Genomic DNA, 15,685 nt, shown 5'->3' with positions numbered 1-15,685 from the left:
TTGTATTATTTACATATAGGTAGGCAGATGCAATAGAAAGCTTATTGGCTGTCTTCCAGAGCTTCCGCCCCCCTCTCCTCTGTGTCGGCCAATCCCCTGTGAGGAGGAGCGGGCTCTGCAGGCTGAGGGGAGGGGTGTGAGGAGGAGGAGGAGGAGGAAGAAGAAGAAGTGGAGGAGGACAGGGAGACTGGGAGGTCTGCGGTTTGATCAGTCTGAAGCCTCCCTCCCCCTTCTGCCACGCCGCCCATCAGCTCTTCTTCCGCCTGGCCCCCACCTGCGCCTGCCCCACGGGACACGGCAAACTGCAGGTGCGGCAGGAGGGCGGCTGGGGCCTCCTTCTCTCTTTCTTTCTCCCCGGCTGCCTCCCTCTCGCGTCGCTCGGCGTACAGTGGAGCCTCCAGTCCAAGGTAGGACGCGCTGAGCTGCCGCAGGTCCAGCTCAAAGGGGCTGCAGCTGCGCTGCACCGCCACTTCCCCTCCCTGACCTCCTCCACCGTGACCTCCTCCCCTCTTAGCCTTGCGGGGGTGGGAGGAGGTAGGGAGGCTGTCGGGAAGGAGAGACTGGATTTTGGGGAGCCAACGTTTACGGACTCTTCGGGCGTTGGTACACATGTCGGCCGCAATGACATTCATCTCACTCTCCTTAAAATTAGGAGCAAAGTTCTGACAGTAGACTGAGGAAGAGAAGGAAAATGTATTAGTATTTACAAAATACAGTTAAAAGACATACATCTGTGTGTGTGTGTGTGTGCGTGTGTGCATGCGTGTGTGCATGCGTGTGTTTGGGTGTGTGTGTCCTACGTTTGACGGTGTTTAACACTCGGTTGTCCAGAGGCTTTCGACTCGGATCATTGGTGGAGGAGCGGATCCCTGTCCCACAGCTATTGGCCAGAGTGTTTCTATGGATACCATAACAACCCAATCAGCACCTATACTGAGCTTTAGATTACCCCCCTCCCTTCACCCAGACAATGATGTGACAGAGCAGTTATGTAAAACAGCAGCTGGGTGAGAGTGAGAATGTTCTGGAATATATAACAGCATGATGTCACATGACGTCTGATGATGTCAGACCGTCTGTGTGTGACATGTTTGATAATGCATAGCCTCCTTTTTGTGTTAGACATGTTTAAATGTAGATAATATTTCAGCTTTTTTGACTATTTGGTGGAGGTTAAACTATTCATCCAATCAGATAACAGCTTACTGCCCATATCTAGAATACGCAGATCTATCACAACCATACTGCAGACACATGTAAAAACTAATTTGTTTCTCTGTCAATATCTCTGCTGAATCAACACAGGAGTGTAGAGAAGTCCCCCCCCCCCCCCCACTTTCATCTCAGCCTGTTCTCACAGAAATCCTTGAAATGATCATGAACTGTTAACACCGCAGTACATGGTGGGGGCACGGAATGTGTTAAAAGTCCATGTGGCCACCAAGGAAAACAATGTAAAGTCAATGAGAAGATGATGTAGCATTAGGAGTGACTATGGTAGTGAGTAGTACGAAAGTGTGTAAGGAGGTTGGTTTGGGTGGTAGATGGTTCAAACACAGGACTTTCACCCGGGAGACCAGGGCTTGTGTAATGTTTCCTAAACTCGCTTTCTACTTTTCCTAAACCCATCCGTACCGTTCTTTCTGCGTGTCACGGACCCGTAATCCCACCCATGACCTTTTCCTCAACTTAAGGGGCCGTGTTTATTTCCTTGAAATTCTTCCGTGGGCCCATGACAGATTTTGAGTTAAGTGGCCATGTTCATTTCACGTAATTATGTGAGATCAGGTTGTTCATCTATATATGTATGGCTAATTAAGACCACTCTTGCAGGGCCCCCATCATGTTAAATAATTATAGGTATTTATGTTTTTACTGATGCCTATATGTTAATAGCTTTTTGTCTATCAATCAATCAATCAATCAATCTATCTATCTATCTATCTATCTATCTATCTATCTATCTATCTATCTATCTATCTATCTATCTATCTATCGACTGTGTATAATGATGTACAACAATACAGCTCTCCAAAAGTGATGGCAAAACATCTGGACCGCCCCTGGTGGATGGCTGCGGCATAAATCCCCACCACCCTCCATCTTCAAAAATCAAAGTAGACCTCTCCTGATAAATTTTGTTTTACTTATTTATTTGATGCTTTAAAAACGTTGTGAAACATCAGACTCGGATTTCAAATTAGCAACATGGTGGTGCTTGTGTCCTGGACATATTGGCTTAATTTTTGTTCATATCTGTTTAGACATGTTTCACGTTAAAAGGATTTTATAAGCAAATATACTCAACAGTTATTTCTGATGGCCCACTTCAGGGTGCCATTGGTGAACGAGAACAAGTCATTTTAAATCGGTCTCTGAGCAAGTAAGTGAGCTTTAGGGGAGTATTTTTGAACTTTTACCAGATTCAGGCTAATAGTTTACCTCTGTTCTTAGTCTAAAAAACAGTGTCCAGCTCACCTGTCAAAGAATGTAGCCAGTAGTCTCCTGAGCAGCACCTTGTGTTTGACTCCTGCACACAGGTGACAGTTCATCAGCTGACCTCGTGTCATGAAAACACCTGAACCTGAACACACACACACACACACACACACACACACACACACACACACACACACACACACACACACACACACACACACACACACACAAATATCAGTACGTCTGACCCTCTTTCGGCTCTTCCAGACAGTTTTGTGTTTAATGACCTTCCTAACAATTGTGTTACCATGACGACAAACTTAAAGAACAGGTAAGGGCTTTTCACACAGTTTATGCTAGAATGGATGGTCTGGAGGGAGGGGGAACGGAATGACCCATCCCTTAGGTCTTGGAATAGAAAACCTATCTACACAGTGCTGTGGAGGTAAGTATGGCAGTTGAGACAGTGGGCTCCAAAGTTTGGGCACCTCAGGTAAAAATTTGTATTAATGTGCATAAAGAAGCCAAGAAAAGATGGAAAAATCTCCAAAAGGCATCAAAACTGAAAATAGTTGACGCTCACAAAGCAGGAGAAGGCTATAAGAAAATATTAAAGCGTTTTCAAATGCCAATATCCTCTGTTCGGAATGTAATTAGGAAATGGCCGTCATCAGGAACAGTAGAAGTTAAAACAAGATCTGGAAGACCAAGTTAAATATCAGACAGAACAGCTCGCAGGAATGAGAGAAAAGCAAGTCCAAACCAATGATTGACTGCCCGAACAATCCAGAAAGACCTGACAGACACTCGAGTTGTGGTACACCCTTCAACTATATAGAGATACTTGTATAAATATGGTCTTCATGGAAGAGTCATCAGAAGAAAACCTCTACTACGTTCTCACCACGAAAATCTGCGTTTAAAGTTTGTAAATGAACATATCAAAAGCCTGATGCATTGTGAAAACAAGTTCTATGGACCGATGAGGTTAAAGTAAACAATTTTGGGCCGCTATGAGCAAAGGTACGTTTGGAGAAGAAAGGGTACAGACCTTAATGAAAAGAACATCTGTCCAACGGTTAAGCATGGGGGTGAATCAATCATGCTTTGGGGTTGTATTGCAGTCAGTGGCAATGGGAACATTTCACGAGTAGAAGGAAAATTGGATTCAGCAAATCTTGGACGCTAACTTGATGCCATTTGTGAAAAAGCTGAAGTTAAAGAGAGGATGGCTTCTACAAATGGCTAATGATCCTAAACACACCTCAAAACCCACAGTGGATTACATCAAGAGGCGTAAACTGAAGGTTTTGCCATGGCCTTCACAAACTCCTGACCTAGACATAACTGTAAATCTATGGATAGACCTTAAAAGAGAAGCGCGTGACAGACAGCCCAGAAATCTCAAAGAACTGGAAGACTTCTGGAAGGAAGAATGGGCAAAGATACCTCAAACAAGAATTGAAAGACTCTTGGCTGGCTACAAGAAGCGTTTCCAAGCTGTGATACTTGCCAAAGGGGGAAGTACAAGGTATTAACTCTGCAGAGTGCCCAAACTTTTACAGATGACATTTTTTTTGTTTCTCGTTATTTAGAAAGTGTAAATTATGGAAATAAAATCTAACTTTTTTTGACATATTATACAAATGTCTAATCTGTCATTTGATGCCTTTTGGAGATTTTTCCATCTTTTCTTGGCGTCTTTATGCACAGTAATAACATTTTTTACATGTGGTGCCCAAACGTTTGAGCCCCATTGTACATTCTAGGAAAGGAGGAAAAAAGAGATTTCTTTTAACCAATCACAATTGTCTTGTCGGTGCTAGGCTATTGTCTACTCACAGTTAAAGTTACACATTCGTACCTGGACCTGAACCCGTTCCTTCCCAAAACTATATTGAAGACCCAACATCGCTGCGTCTGGAGTTCAGCACCGCCCCTGACAAGTGTGATTGGTTTAAAGAAATGCAAACAACCCAGATATAGGTCTGGCAATGCAAGGCTGTCATTGCATGAAGGAGTGTGTTTGTGTGACGCTGATAATTTGGGCCATAGCAGGTGCGTAAGAGAGATTCATTCAGGAGATTTTCACAAGCTGGAGACAGTCATGGAAACGGCACGGTGATGGCTGCAAACCATACGGAGAACACTATTGAAGACTAAGACACTAAAAGACTTTTCTTGTTTTCCCACAACACAACTTGTGTATTAAAAGCCATTTAAAACTTGCACTACAACAACAAGGAAGGGTCGGTCTGGTGGGTCTAGCCTGACAAGGACGGCGATGGATCACACGGGGCAGCACCTGCAATGAGTCAATTTCACACAGCACAACCATTCTAGAACTAGGAAAGACATACATTTAATCTCATTGTCACGTTAAATGTAACATGCAGGGAAAATAACACAAGTATTAATGTTAAAGTTAGTCTTAAGTAGCTATATGTCTTTGTTATACAATCTCAAGGTTATCTTATCTTTGTAGTATGAAGTATGTAGCTTTTTAAATTAGCTGGATACATGGTTAAAATAAATGTAATAGAGCCAACGTCCCTCCCCTTCCGATATTTCTGAAGATTTGTACGGTAATAAACAGGAAGAGACAAATAACTATGTAATCCCGTTCCAAAACATTATCTTACCTGAAGCGAAAGAATGAGCAAGATCCGCTGCTTGTGTGAATAACTTTACATCCCGGTACAAAACAAAGAAGCATTGTAACTTAAGCAAGACATCAGCCATTCAACTTTGAAGTTTCTTTCTATTAACGTGATTTTACAGTCTTATAATTCCAACAGTTTTACAACAAACTAAGACTTTCTTGGCTCGTAAAATTATCTTTGAAACTGACGACGTCATATGTGTAATTAATGGCTCAATTCAAACGGAATGAAAAAATAATCAGTCTCTCCCTATTCACTACAGTGTATATATTTTTTCCATTATAATGTCCCAGGGTGGTCCATCAGAAGGGGAACGACTTTGCCTGTCTATTTGCTCGTACCAGTGTATTGCCATGTGTCGTCAACAGCAATACCCGCCAATCGTTCCGAAAACTTCCCAGTTAGATAATATATTTCGTAAACAAACAAATAATATTATTTGCTAATCTTTTGGTTTCCAGAACTGCAATCTTCTGAAGGACTTTGTAGTAGTCATCCACGGAGAAAAGAGGCTTGTTATTGCAAATAACTTTAGCTAAGTACCACGTTTCCAGTCACTGTAGGATAGGCTCGAGCTACTGGTTGGCCACGTTCACACAGAAAAATGACAATAGCCTATGTCTACAAAAAATGTATAATCCAGTAATTATAGTTTCTCACAGAGGAAATGCAAGATTATCAGCAGAAATATGCAAGCAGAGGCAGGAGCAAGCAGCAAAGGGTCTGCACTGAAAAATGCTAAAGCACACAGAGCAGAAGGTGAGGGACATCTCGGGACGGAAGTCAGGCTTTATCCTGAAAATGTACTTGATCCAGACTAACACTGGGTAAACAATCTGTGTGTGTGTGTAAAAAAAAAAGGGGCTAAGTTAAAGCCAAGAATAGCCTCAGGGTAAGAATATGCAGTGTGAAAAACCTTGTGCACTGTTTTCACTTTCCATCTTTTATTTTAAGTGAAATGTAATGCTCTACGTCTAGATGTCCAGGTGTTCTGTTGTTTTACCTGCCACCAGCTCCACCTTCTCTCCCGGGTCTCCCTCAGTGTAGAGCGACGGGTGGCAGCGATACCCAATCTGACTAATCAGACTGGCAGGGAGCGCCATGTTGTCCCGACCCACCAGCACGCAGGGCCGACGCTCGTTAGCTAATGGGAGGGACAGCATCTCCATCTTCTCTTGGACTGGACCAAAAATAAATGGAAAGAAGGGATATTTAGCATAACAACGAGGTATAATTACAAAACTATTAAACAAAGTTGAGTGAATGTGTGGAGCGTTGCAGCTTATACTTGAGTGTCCTATACTGCACTACCTCCGATGTCCACTAGACGTTGTTCCCAGAAAAGTATGAATGCGTTAGGGCCTTTTCACGCGGGGAGCTTTACTTTGCCTGCGCAATCACATGGATCCGCTGGGTCTCAGTGCACTCATGTGAATAAACAGGAGGACAACGCTCCGTGAGTAAATGTCAGGCAATTAATGTCTGGTAACCATGGGGATTTTATGCACTACAGTATCCCTGCTGTAGCTACACCTGAATGAGGTTAGCTGACAGTGGTATTATACTGTATATCCCTACTCACAGGTTGATTGATAAGAAATAGCAGCACTTCTAGTCTTTCCTAACCACAGACTGTTATTTTTGATAGCTAAAGTTAGCTAAAATAGCATTGTCATAATTACAGACGTTACCCATTGAATCCAGAAGATGCTCTGACAAGCAAAAGCCCCCCTGCCTATTTCCTGATAACTGTGGGAAAATTGTAATGCCATGAACTACTAAAAAGTACTATTTTTAGTCATTGTTCCAATATCTTTTACTGTGACTGTTATTGCCACTCTTCATTTCAACCCCAACCGGCCTGTCAGACACCGCCTACCAAGAGCCTGGGTCTGTCCAAGGTGTCTTCCTAAAAGGGAGTATTTCTTTGCGACTGTCACACTGTTGCTTGCTCTGGAGGGAACTACTAGAACTGTTGAGTCCTGTGTGGTCTAGACCTCTATTTGTAAAGTGTCTCGAGATAACCTTTGTTATGAATTGATACTATAAATAAAATTGGATTCAAATTGAATTGAAAACAGTTTTATATTTTAGTGAACTCACAAACGGCAATAATCGGTCTGCGTCGCTTGCGCAGTTCCAGTAAAGTGTCTGATAAGTTTGTGAGTGCTGAGGTCTGTTTGTTTCAAATGATTGCCGCAACACACACCAGACCCGTCATACAAACAGAAGATGTATTAAGGGTACATAACCAAACCGTGACATTAGCAGTTACTAGGATGCTCCGTGGGTGTAGTACTTTCTATCTTAACTATTTCAGAAACTTAGGGTTTAAATAAAGTTACTACCAAAAGTCCTCACTAGTTGGTCAAACACAAACCTCAGGTTACTACAGCTTGTGTTCACCTTCATTCAGACAGTCAAATATCTACTTTCTTGTACCAACATTACTTTAAAAACAAAGTTACAGAATGTTCTTGGTTTCGTGACTGGTCTAATGCAGTTTTTTGATACGCATTTGGACTAATTTGCCTAATCTTGACAGTTCCCAGTTTTTTTTTTAAGTTCAGTTCCTCTGGTTCCAAAGTTCCTGGAACTATTGGTTAAAAAAAAAGTGCAGGAGTTTTGATGCCTCTCCTACGTTATTGGTGTGTGTGACCATAATTTGCCTTGAACTCAAAACATTACCAGTCCGTCCGAGATTGTTCTCTAAAACTCTGTGAGCCTATGAATTTGTCTTCTGAACATATAGAGGTATCGCCACTAAGAATAGTTTTGTGCCCATTCTCTAAATTTTGTGATCAATTAACTTCCACACTGGGAGCACAGATGAATGGGATCATAATATGACGTAACTTACGGTAGGGGTTTCCCTGATGTCCGTAAATGTGTTGGTAAAGTCCGGAGTGGACGGGGTTCCCGTAGTAATCCTCCTCCAGGTCCTCCTCAGTGGGGGGCTGAGAGGGAGGGGAGTCTGTGGGAAGGCTGGAGCCTCCTGGACTGGAGCGGCCCCCATTTGCCAGCAGATAGGACTGCAGCCCCGGAACCAAACCGCCCCCTGCACCCAGGTAACACAGAGCACTGCTCCTGGAGGACTGTATGTCCCCAGAAATGTCCACTCTGAGGACAAAACAACAAAGACAAGATAGACCAGGATGAAACAGATGGCATTCTGTATTCTAAATGTGAGCTTTTCTTTTGATGCAAAAATAATAGTAATAGTTGTCTGTTAACTGTACTTTTGGGTCAGAGCTGTTGGAGGTCTTCACAGGTCTTCTCAATTCCTAGTTTCGGGGGACCAGACTCAGGCTGGGTTCAGATATGGTCAGTCTAAAGCCGGGGTCGGCAACCGTGCCACCATGGACTTTAACAAATGGCACGCTGGCAATATGTGTGCAAGAGAGTTACTGATGTGTGGAAATCATGGTTGAAATACTGAAGCACTGAACCAAATTACAACATTCACAGTTCACCTGTTATTTACGGTAGTTTGATTGACTCCTAACTCTGACTGGGAACAATACAAAGATGATTACCATAGCCGCTGGGGCAGATGAACTAACGGTAGTGATGTTACTGTTAGTAGGCTACAATAAAACCTTCGTGAGTAAAAAGCCAATACTTATCAACATGCATCAATTCCACCTGTATAGACAGGCCTAAACATGTAGGAAGCGTTCAATATGCTCTTTCTGCGCAACAACAACAAGTTAAAACAAAAGCTGTTGGTTTGTAGTCTAACTGTTTATCTTAGTTTTCCGGTAATCTTGAAATTTGGACAAATTCTTATAAACTTAATTGCTATCCAAACGAACCATCCTCTCCGCCGGAGTGGTAAATCCATGGAAGTATGTGGCTACTTAATATGCACGTGAATAACGCAATCGTTACGTTCGCATTCTTAATTCTTGATGATGATGCTGGTTGTGATATATTTTGAAATTGCATTGTTTCATTGCAATTGAGGCATAAAAGACCTGCTTATCAGTCCATTCATCATTAAAGCTGGGCTTTTCCACTTCAACTTTTCACTTCAGCCTCTTTGACAGTGACATTTTTACCCGACAACATCAGAACGCTATATACTACAACCATGTTTCCGTAATCATAATAATAATATACAATAATAATAACTACAATGTCCTGATTATGGGAAATAAATGTTATCAAATGTTGCTATGGAATAAAATTAAAGATTCCCTGGACATAAAATGGTAATGTGATATAATAATTAAACTTAATGTTGACATGGCACAGTGATAAACAAGAAATTTTGACAAGGGCACTTCATATCAAAAAGGTTGCAGACCCCTGGTCTAAAGGCTGGGGCTTACTTAAATGAACGTATTAATACAAAGTCTTGTCCAATCACATCTGAACGGTTGGATATAGTCTACAAACGAGAGTGTGGAGGACGTCTCCACAACATGTTCTGCATTCTTGTTTGCATTTATGGTGCATAGTGCATGGCCATACATTTGGGTTGCATGCAGACCCGGGTCCTTAGGTCCGTCTTTGATTAAACTGGTCACAGCTGGTAGACATAAGCTGTTTTCATGTATGAATTCCGAGGAAACAGGTCTTGACACAGTCCGGGTTTTGTACAAGCCGCATAAATCGTTATCAACATGCTCGCATTGCTGTCAATTTTCACACTTTGGGTTCAATCGGACATTAGACAATTTTTGTGCTAGTGAGCTAGATGGGTAAAGACCGTTTGATGTTTAATGAAGTCATTTGCGTTCCCACATACTGCTCGACCAGGTAATGTCTAGATAAATTTAGGTTGACAGTCCATGTGTGAAAGAGGATATACTCTGTGTAAACAGGGAAGAGGGTCACAACTAGACATTTTAGGGGACTTAAAGTTTAGGAACCACTGCTGTACTTCACCAGGATGCCCTAAAATGATCACACAGATCTGAAGTGATCTCCTGTTTTTCCTCACCTGGCCTCCTCTCCTCCTCTTCCTCCTCTTGCTGCTCCTCTTCCGTTCTCTTCAGCAGGAGGAGTGTCGGCTCTCTCCTGTTTGATCCTGCTGACGGCTAGCAGCAGCTCCTCGGGGCTCAGGGACGGCTGGTTTGGACTGGCCTCCTGCAGCTGGGGGGCGCTGTGCTGCTGGACCATCGGGGTGTCAAAACTCCCGAGCTCGTCGGCTGAGGTTGTCTGTAATACATCCGTGTGTTTAAATAAAGTTAGAAAGAGATGCTGATAAAGAGTACCGGTGGACTACAGGTGGAAAATAGCAATCTGCTAGAACCTGGCACAACGCATATTGTCTTGTTGTACAAGATTAATGGTTTATTGCGTGCTGTCCCAGTCTAGAAATAAATGACTTACAGTACATTAAATTACATTATTGACTTATCATCAGAATGCACATGTTACTGTTTGCTGATAATAAATTTGGCCTCATCATGAACTGCTACTTAAAGCGTAACTCTCGCCAAAATGCAACCCAGGGTCTTTTGGTGAATGTACTCGTGTCAAACTTGTCTTTAAAAGCATATTTAGGACAGAAGGGGACATTTTAAGATTTACTGTGTTCTTGTTTTTCTGTCACATGGCCTGGGAGGGCTAGAGGCACTTTTATGCTAGCCTCAAAATAGCTATTTTTAAATCACTAAGGATCAACACACCATGAACCATTGCTCCAAGTATCACTGGGTGTTTTACACATGAACTCCATCATAGAGAACATTGTTTGTGTTCACAGAGTTTACTAAAAAGATTGGTTTTGAACAACTCACGTTAGCAGTTGTTTATGGTATCCAACATTTTCCCAGTCAAAAACTGTCGATCTTCGAATGCGAATGAACGGACTCCTCCATAGGAGGAAATGTCATTCTTATATGAGGCTCCTTTTTCGGCAACGAGGTCAATATTGTGTTTTACTAACGACAAACAAATTATCTGTGCATTGAAATGGAACTAAGCTTTAGGAGCTTTCCATCTTTACTCTTCTCCCTCGACTATTTTTGACTGGCGAGCTAGACGGTTACCCGGAAAAACCACAGCTAACTTTTTAGTAAACTCAGTGAACACAAACAATGTTCTCAATGCTCGAGTTCATGTGTAGAGCCCCTGGTGATACTTGGAGCAAAGGTTCATGCTGTGTCGAGCCTTCTTAGTGTTTTAAAAATAACAATTTTGAGGCTAGCATGAGGCTCCCATTCAAAAGAAATTTACACTACCTTAAAAAAAAAAAAAAACAGTCAGTATCTGGTGTTATGGTTAGGGTTAAGGTTCATCTGTGAAGAGAAAATCTCTCCAAAGTGCCACTCCATTGAATGTGAGCATTTGCCAACTTGGTTACGATGACAAGCTGCAGTCAGGTCGAGAGAGACAGAGAGACAGCGAGAGAGAGGGTTGCACCCTAACTCTAACCCTGACAATAACCATAACACCAGATACTGACTGGTTTTCGGACCGCCCCCGGACTACTCCAATACAGTAAAACTGCACATGTTAGAGTGGCCTTTTTATTATGGCCAGCCTAAGGCACACCTGTGCTATAATGATGCTGTCTAATCAGCATCTTGATATGCCACACCTGTTAGGTGGATGGATTATCTCTGCAATGGAGAAGTGCTTTGAAGAGAAGATTTGTGAACAATATTTGAGAGAAACAAGCCTTTTGTTCACGTAGAAAAAGTCTTAGATCTTTGAGTTTAGCTCATGAAAAATAATGTTCAGTATACTTTCAGTGAGTTTAATGCAACAACACATTTGTACTCTTCTCCAAGTCTGATTTACCAAACTTTCAACTTAATGATTGTAAGCTTCATTCTATAATTGGTCTTTATTTGGTCTACCTTGATTGTGGTCTATGCAATATGTAGTCTCGGGTCTACTTGGATTCATATGGTCTATATACAGCTCTACGGGCGTAGCCAAATCTACCTGTGAGTCGCAGCAGAGAGGTGAGGAGGAGGAGGAGGCGGCCTTCAACATCATCAGCTCCATGCCTCGCTCCACGATGTTCTGGATCTGCAGGTAGCCAGCGGTGTACATGAGCACCAGCTGCTCACTGGCAACCATGCTGAGGCGCCCTGTGTAGCAGAAGGACAGAATCTGCTGGAAACACGTCGGCGTCACCGAGGACGGAAGCTCAAACACCGCCTGGGAGGAGGACGAAGATTCGCCTGCAGAGCTGAACAGATCTCTAAAGTAGAGTGAGGAGGCAGCAAGGACAGCCCGGTGCGCCTTAAAGGCTTGGCCTTGCACCAGGATGGAGACATCACAGTAGTGACCCAGCAGCCGCTGTTCATTCAGGCTACCTAGCACACTGCTGCCAAAGTCTGGGATCTCCACCTGCAGCAGCCCCTCAGACATGGTGGACGGCGTCGGTCCAAAGGAGGACGGGACAGGAAGTACCGCTAGGAGGAGACGGTCCTGACCAGCCAGAATTATACTGACGGAGGAAGAGGGTGGGATCACTTCAAAGTGTTTAAGTGTCAGGGATCCTGCAGATGTCTCCTCCAAAACGTTTCAGATCCATGTTGTTGTGGAGGAAACAAGGTCAGAGCTGGCAGAGAGCAGGGGCGGGGTCGGAGCTCGGAGGTGTTGGATGGAGGAGACTGTAGATCATCAGGATGGAGGTCAACTCACCACAGAAACAGCTACAACATGGGGAGGAAGAAGAGGTTTAGAGGATTAGAGTTTCACACCTTCTTGTCTACCTGCATAACAAACTGAGAAAATAACAATCACACCTAAGGTGCTCTAACACCTCTCAGTTTCATTTCTCCTCTGTCTCTACCACTTCTTCTGCTCATAAATTATAACTATATAAAAACATTAAAACAACTTTAAGTTACCATATAAAGAAAAACAGTGTTCCATCTCAAATACAATTCTGTCAGCAAAAACACAAAAACGCCTCAATACCAACATGTTCCAACATTTTCACAGGAGTCTAGACTATAACAAGATTCTCTGTCCGTGTCTGTAAATAATAAAATTATAATCTTCTGAGGTATGCTTAAATTCTGCCTAAAAAGACATAATCCCTGACAAAAACAGCTTTCAGGCTGGTTTCTTATTATTCACTTCAGCTGGAAGTTTGTCTCTCAGAACTGAACAATGAAGCTAACAAACATGGAGGGAGTCACATATATGACTCATCAAAGAGCCAGAGCCAGAGGGAGGGTCATGATGACATCACTTCATTTCATTATTCTCTTGTCTTTCATGTAGGCTATTGACCTTACACTGCAACCTTTTTCATTTGGGACATTTCCTCTTTTAACCCATGAAGTCTGGTCTCTATGTCCGGCTTAACACATTGTGAACACAAACGAAAAGTGTCCGACCTGATAGGTTCACGAAGTCTACAATAAATTACTCAAAGTTGAGAATCTTTGGCTCAAATACCTACAAAGTTAATTAAAGCTGATTACTGTGTGCTGTAGCAGCAGCTTAATGTTTCTATCATGAACCTTGTCAAGAGCTCTGATGTTTACGTTACATTACATTAGTATCATTGTTTGAATTCTTAATTAGGCTATCTCCCTAAAAGGATAGACATTTTCCTGCCAGAATATTTTACCAAACACTCTCCTCTGCGAGACAAGGGAAAACCCAGAAGAGGTCCATTACCCACTGAAAACAAGTTTGACTTTGTGCCCCCCACGTCTTTCCTCCAAGCAAGGGTAAAGAGCTGGTCCATTGCCCCACAATCAGGATGGAATTCACATTGCTCCTCAGGTTCTACAGTCAGTCACAGCCTCCCTTCCAGCAACATGAAATAAACTGTCCCACGGAGGTTGAGCAGTTTCCTACCCTCATAATTGGAGCATATCCTCCAGCCCCCCGTATTAAAAATTAGCCCCCCAACGTTGACTAACACAGCCCAACAATTAACAGTGAAAAAGTTCAAGTATCTCTCGTTCACTAATGGGGGTAGGGTGGAGCATGAGATCGTTACATGGGCGCTGTACCGGACAGTTTGATTTACCAGTCGATCTACGTTCAGACCCTCACCTGGGTTCGCTAGCTTTGGTTATTGACTAAAAGAATGAGATCACTGATACAATTAGCCGAAATGAGTTTCCTCAGTAGGGTGGCTGGGCTTGAAGATAGGGTGAGGAGCTCAGACATCTGGAGGGATCTTGGAGTACAGTAGCAAAGAAAGGGCATGGCCTTAGTGCCCTTAACTAAGTGCCCTTAGTTAGTATCATAGTGAAACCAGAACAGAGCCACTACAGTTCAGTTGAGCCTAGTTCAGTAAAAAACAGTACAAAAAGTAGAGCCCAATACATTCCAGCCTAGTTCTGTCAAGTAGGTTACATTTTAGCAGAACAGAGCTGGTCTCTTCTTTCAACAACTCTATGTCCAGAGGATGAAAGCGATATCCTTCACTACCGTTTATAGGTCTTACCACAATAAATACAGCTGTGACATGAAGAAGTCAGTGGTCATCATCACTGAGATCTAGACAGAATCAGCAGTAAGTAAGTAATCAGTAAGTTACTGAGATATTTATTATTAGATTAGTTCAAAGTGAACCTTCATATAGGAATGTCAAGGTTCTGTTCAACTTATTCCTACATTTTAACAACAGATCCTGAGTCAGACCTAAGGTTCAGTAGAGTAGAGTATAGCAGAGTCCAGTAGAGTCAAGTACAGTAAAGTTCCAGAGACTCTAATAGAGTTCACTCCATTCCAGGAATGTCCATTACAGATTAGAACATGAAAGTACAGTAGAGCCATATACAGTAAAGTCTAGTATAATACAGTCCAGTGAGGAAATTACAATTGACACTGTGTTTGTTAGAAAACACAACACACAGGCCTGAAATACACACACACATGCTTATTTATGCACAAATGGAGAGATGTCAGAGTGAGTGAGCTGCCAGTGCTGGATCAGCTCAAGAGCACCTTGGCAGTGCCCAGGAGGTGAACTAGTACGTACTTTGGTCCGTACTGGACTTGAACAGCGACCATCCGGTTCCCAACTCCCTACGGACTGAGCTATTGCCACCCTAAAGTACAGTTGAGTCCATTAGAATCCAGTACAGTAAAGTCTATGCAGTATAGTAGAGTCCAGTAGACCTATGGTAAAGTATTGTAAAGTCCACTACAGTCCAGTACAGTAGAGTCCAGGTGAGTTCAGTCTGTTTCAGAGTTCAGTCCAGTTCAGCATTGTTATTGTTGTTTACAGTACAGCTGCAGCAGAGAGACAGAAAGACAGACAGTCTGAGCAGACAGACAGGCAGCAGACAGACAACTGTGTAAACAGACAGACAGAAAGCAGAGGAAGACAGGTAGATAAAGAGACAGACAGGTAATAGGGACGGACAGACGATTTAAAAAGAAACAGTTTCAGACAGAAACAGTTTCAGAGTGCAGACACAGACAGACAGACAGACAGACAGACAGTACAGATACAATTAGAGGAGGATAAATGTAAGACAGGTAAATGGGAGACAGACAGCTCCTCACCTCCTCTCTGCTCCTCTTCCTCCTCAGCTTTTCTTCCATGCAGCAGGCAGGACGGCTGGCTGGCTGGGAGAGGCTTTCTTCTTCTCCTCCGCTCAGTCAACGCATCGTCTGGTGTGACACAGGAGGGGGGGGGG

The 15,685-nt window shown here is 42.9% G+C and overlaps 1 protein-coding gene across 1 annotated transcript in view; it reads right to left on the bottom strand.

Moving 5' to 3' along the window:
- The window catches only part of LOC117944845 (nucleus accumbens-associated protein 2-like), a 16,110-nt gene extending 426 nt beyond the window's left edge, over nt 1-15,684 (bottom strand). The window contains exons 1-8 of the mRNA XM_034872032.1: nt 15,552-15,684; nt 12,006-12,724; nt 10,051-10,268; nt 7,963-8,222; nt 6,106-6,282; nt 2,479-2,584; nt 801-898; nt 1-673 (exon numbers count right to left, since the gene is read on the bottom strand). The exon at nt 1-673 is cut by the window's left edge and continues 426 nt beyond it. Coding sequence (XP_034727923.1) covers nt 42-673; nt 801-898; nt 2,479-2,584; nt 6,106-6,282; nt 7,963-8,222; nt 10,051-10,268; nt 12,006-12,437 — 1,923 coding nt within the window. The 5' untranslated portion in view covers nt 12,438-12,724; nt 15,552-15,684 and the 3' untranslated portion in view covers nt 1-41. The remainder of the gene's footprint in view (nt 674-800; nt 899-2,478; nt 2,585-6,105; nt 6,283-7,962; nt 8,223-10,050; nt 10,269-12,005; nt 12,725-15,551) is intronic.
- Between the last annotated feature and the right edge of the window lies 1 nt (nt 15,685).

Source organism: Etheostoma cragini, chromosome 5 (assembly GCF_013103735.1).
Source record: "Etheostoma cragini isolate CJK2018 chromosome 5, CSU_Ecrag_1.0, whole genome shotgun sequence".
Taxonomy (NCBI): domain Eukaryota; kingdom Metazoa; phylum Chordata; class Actinopteri; order Perciformes; family Percidae; genus Etheostoma; species Etheostoma cragini.
Note: the sequence above shows the minus strand (reverse complement) of the source record. Positions and strands in the feature narration are given on the sequence as shown.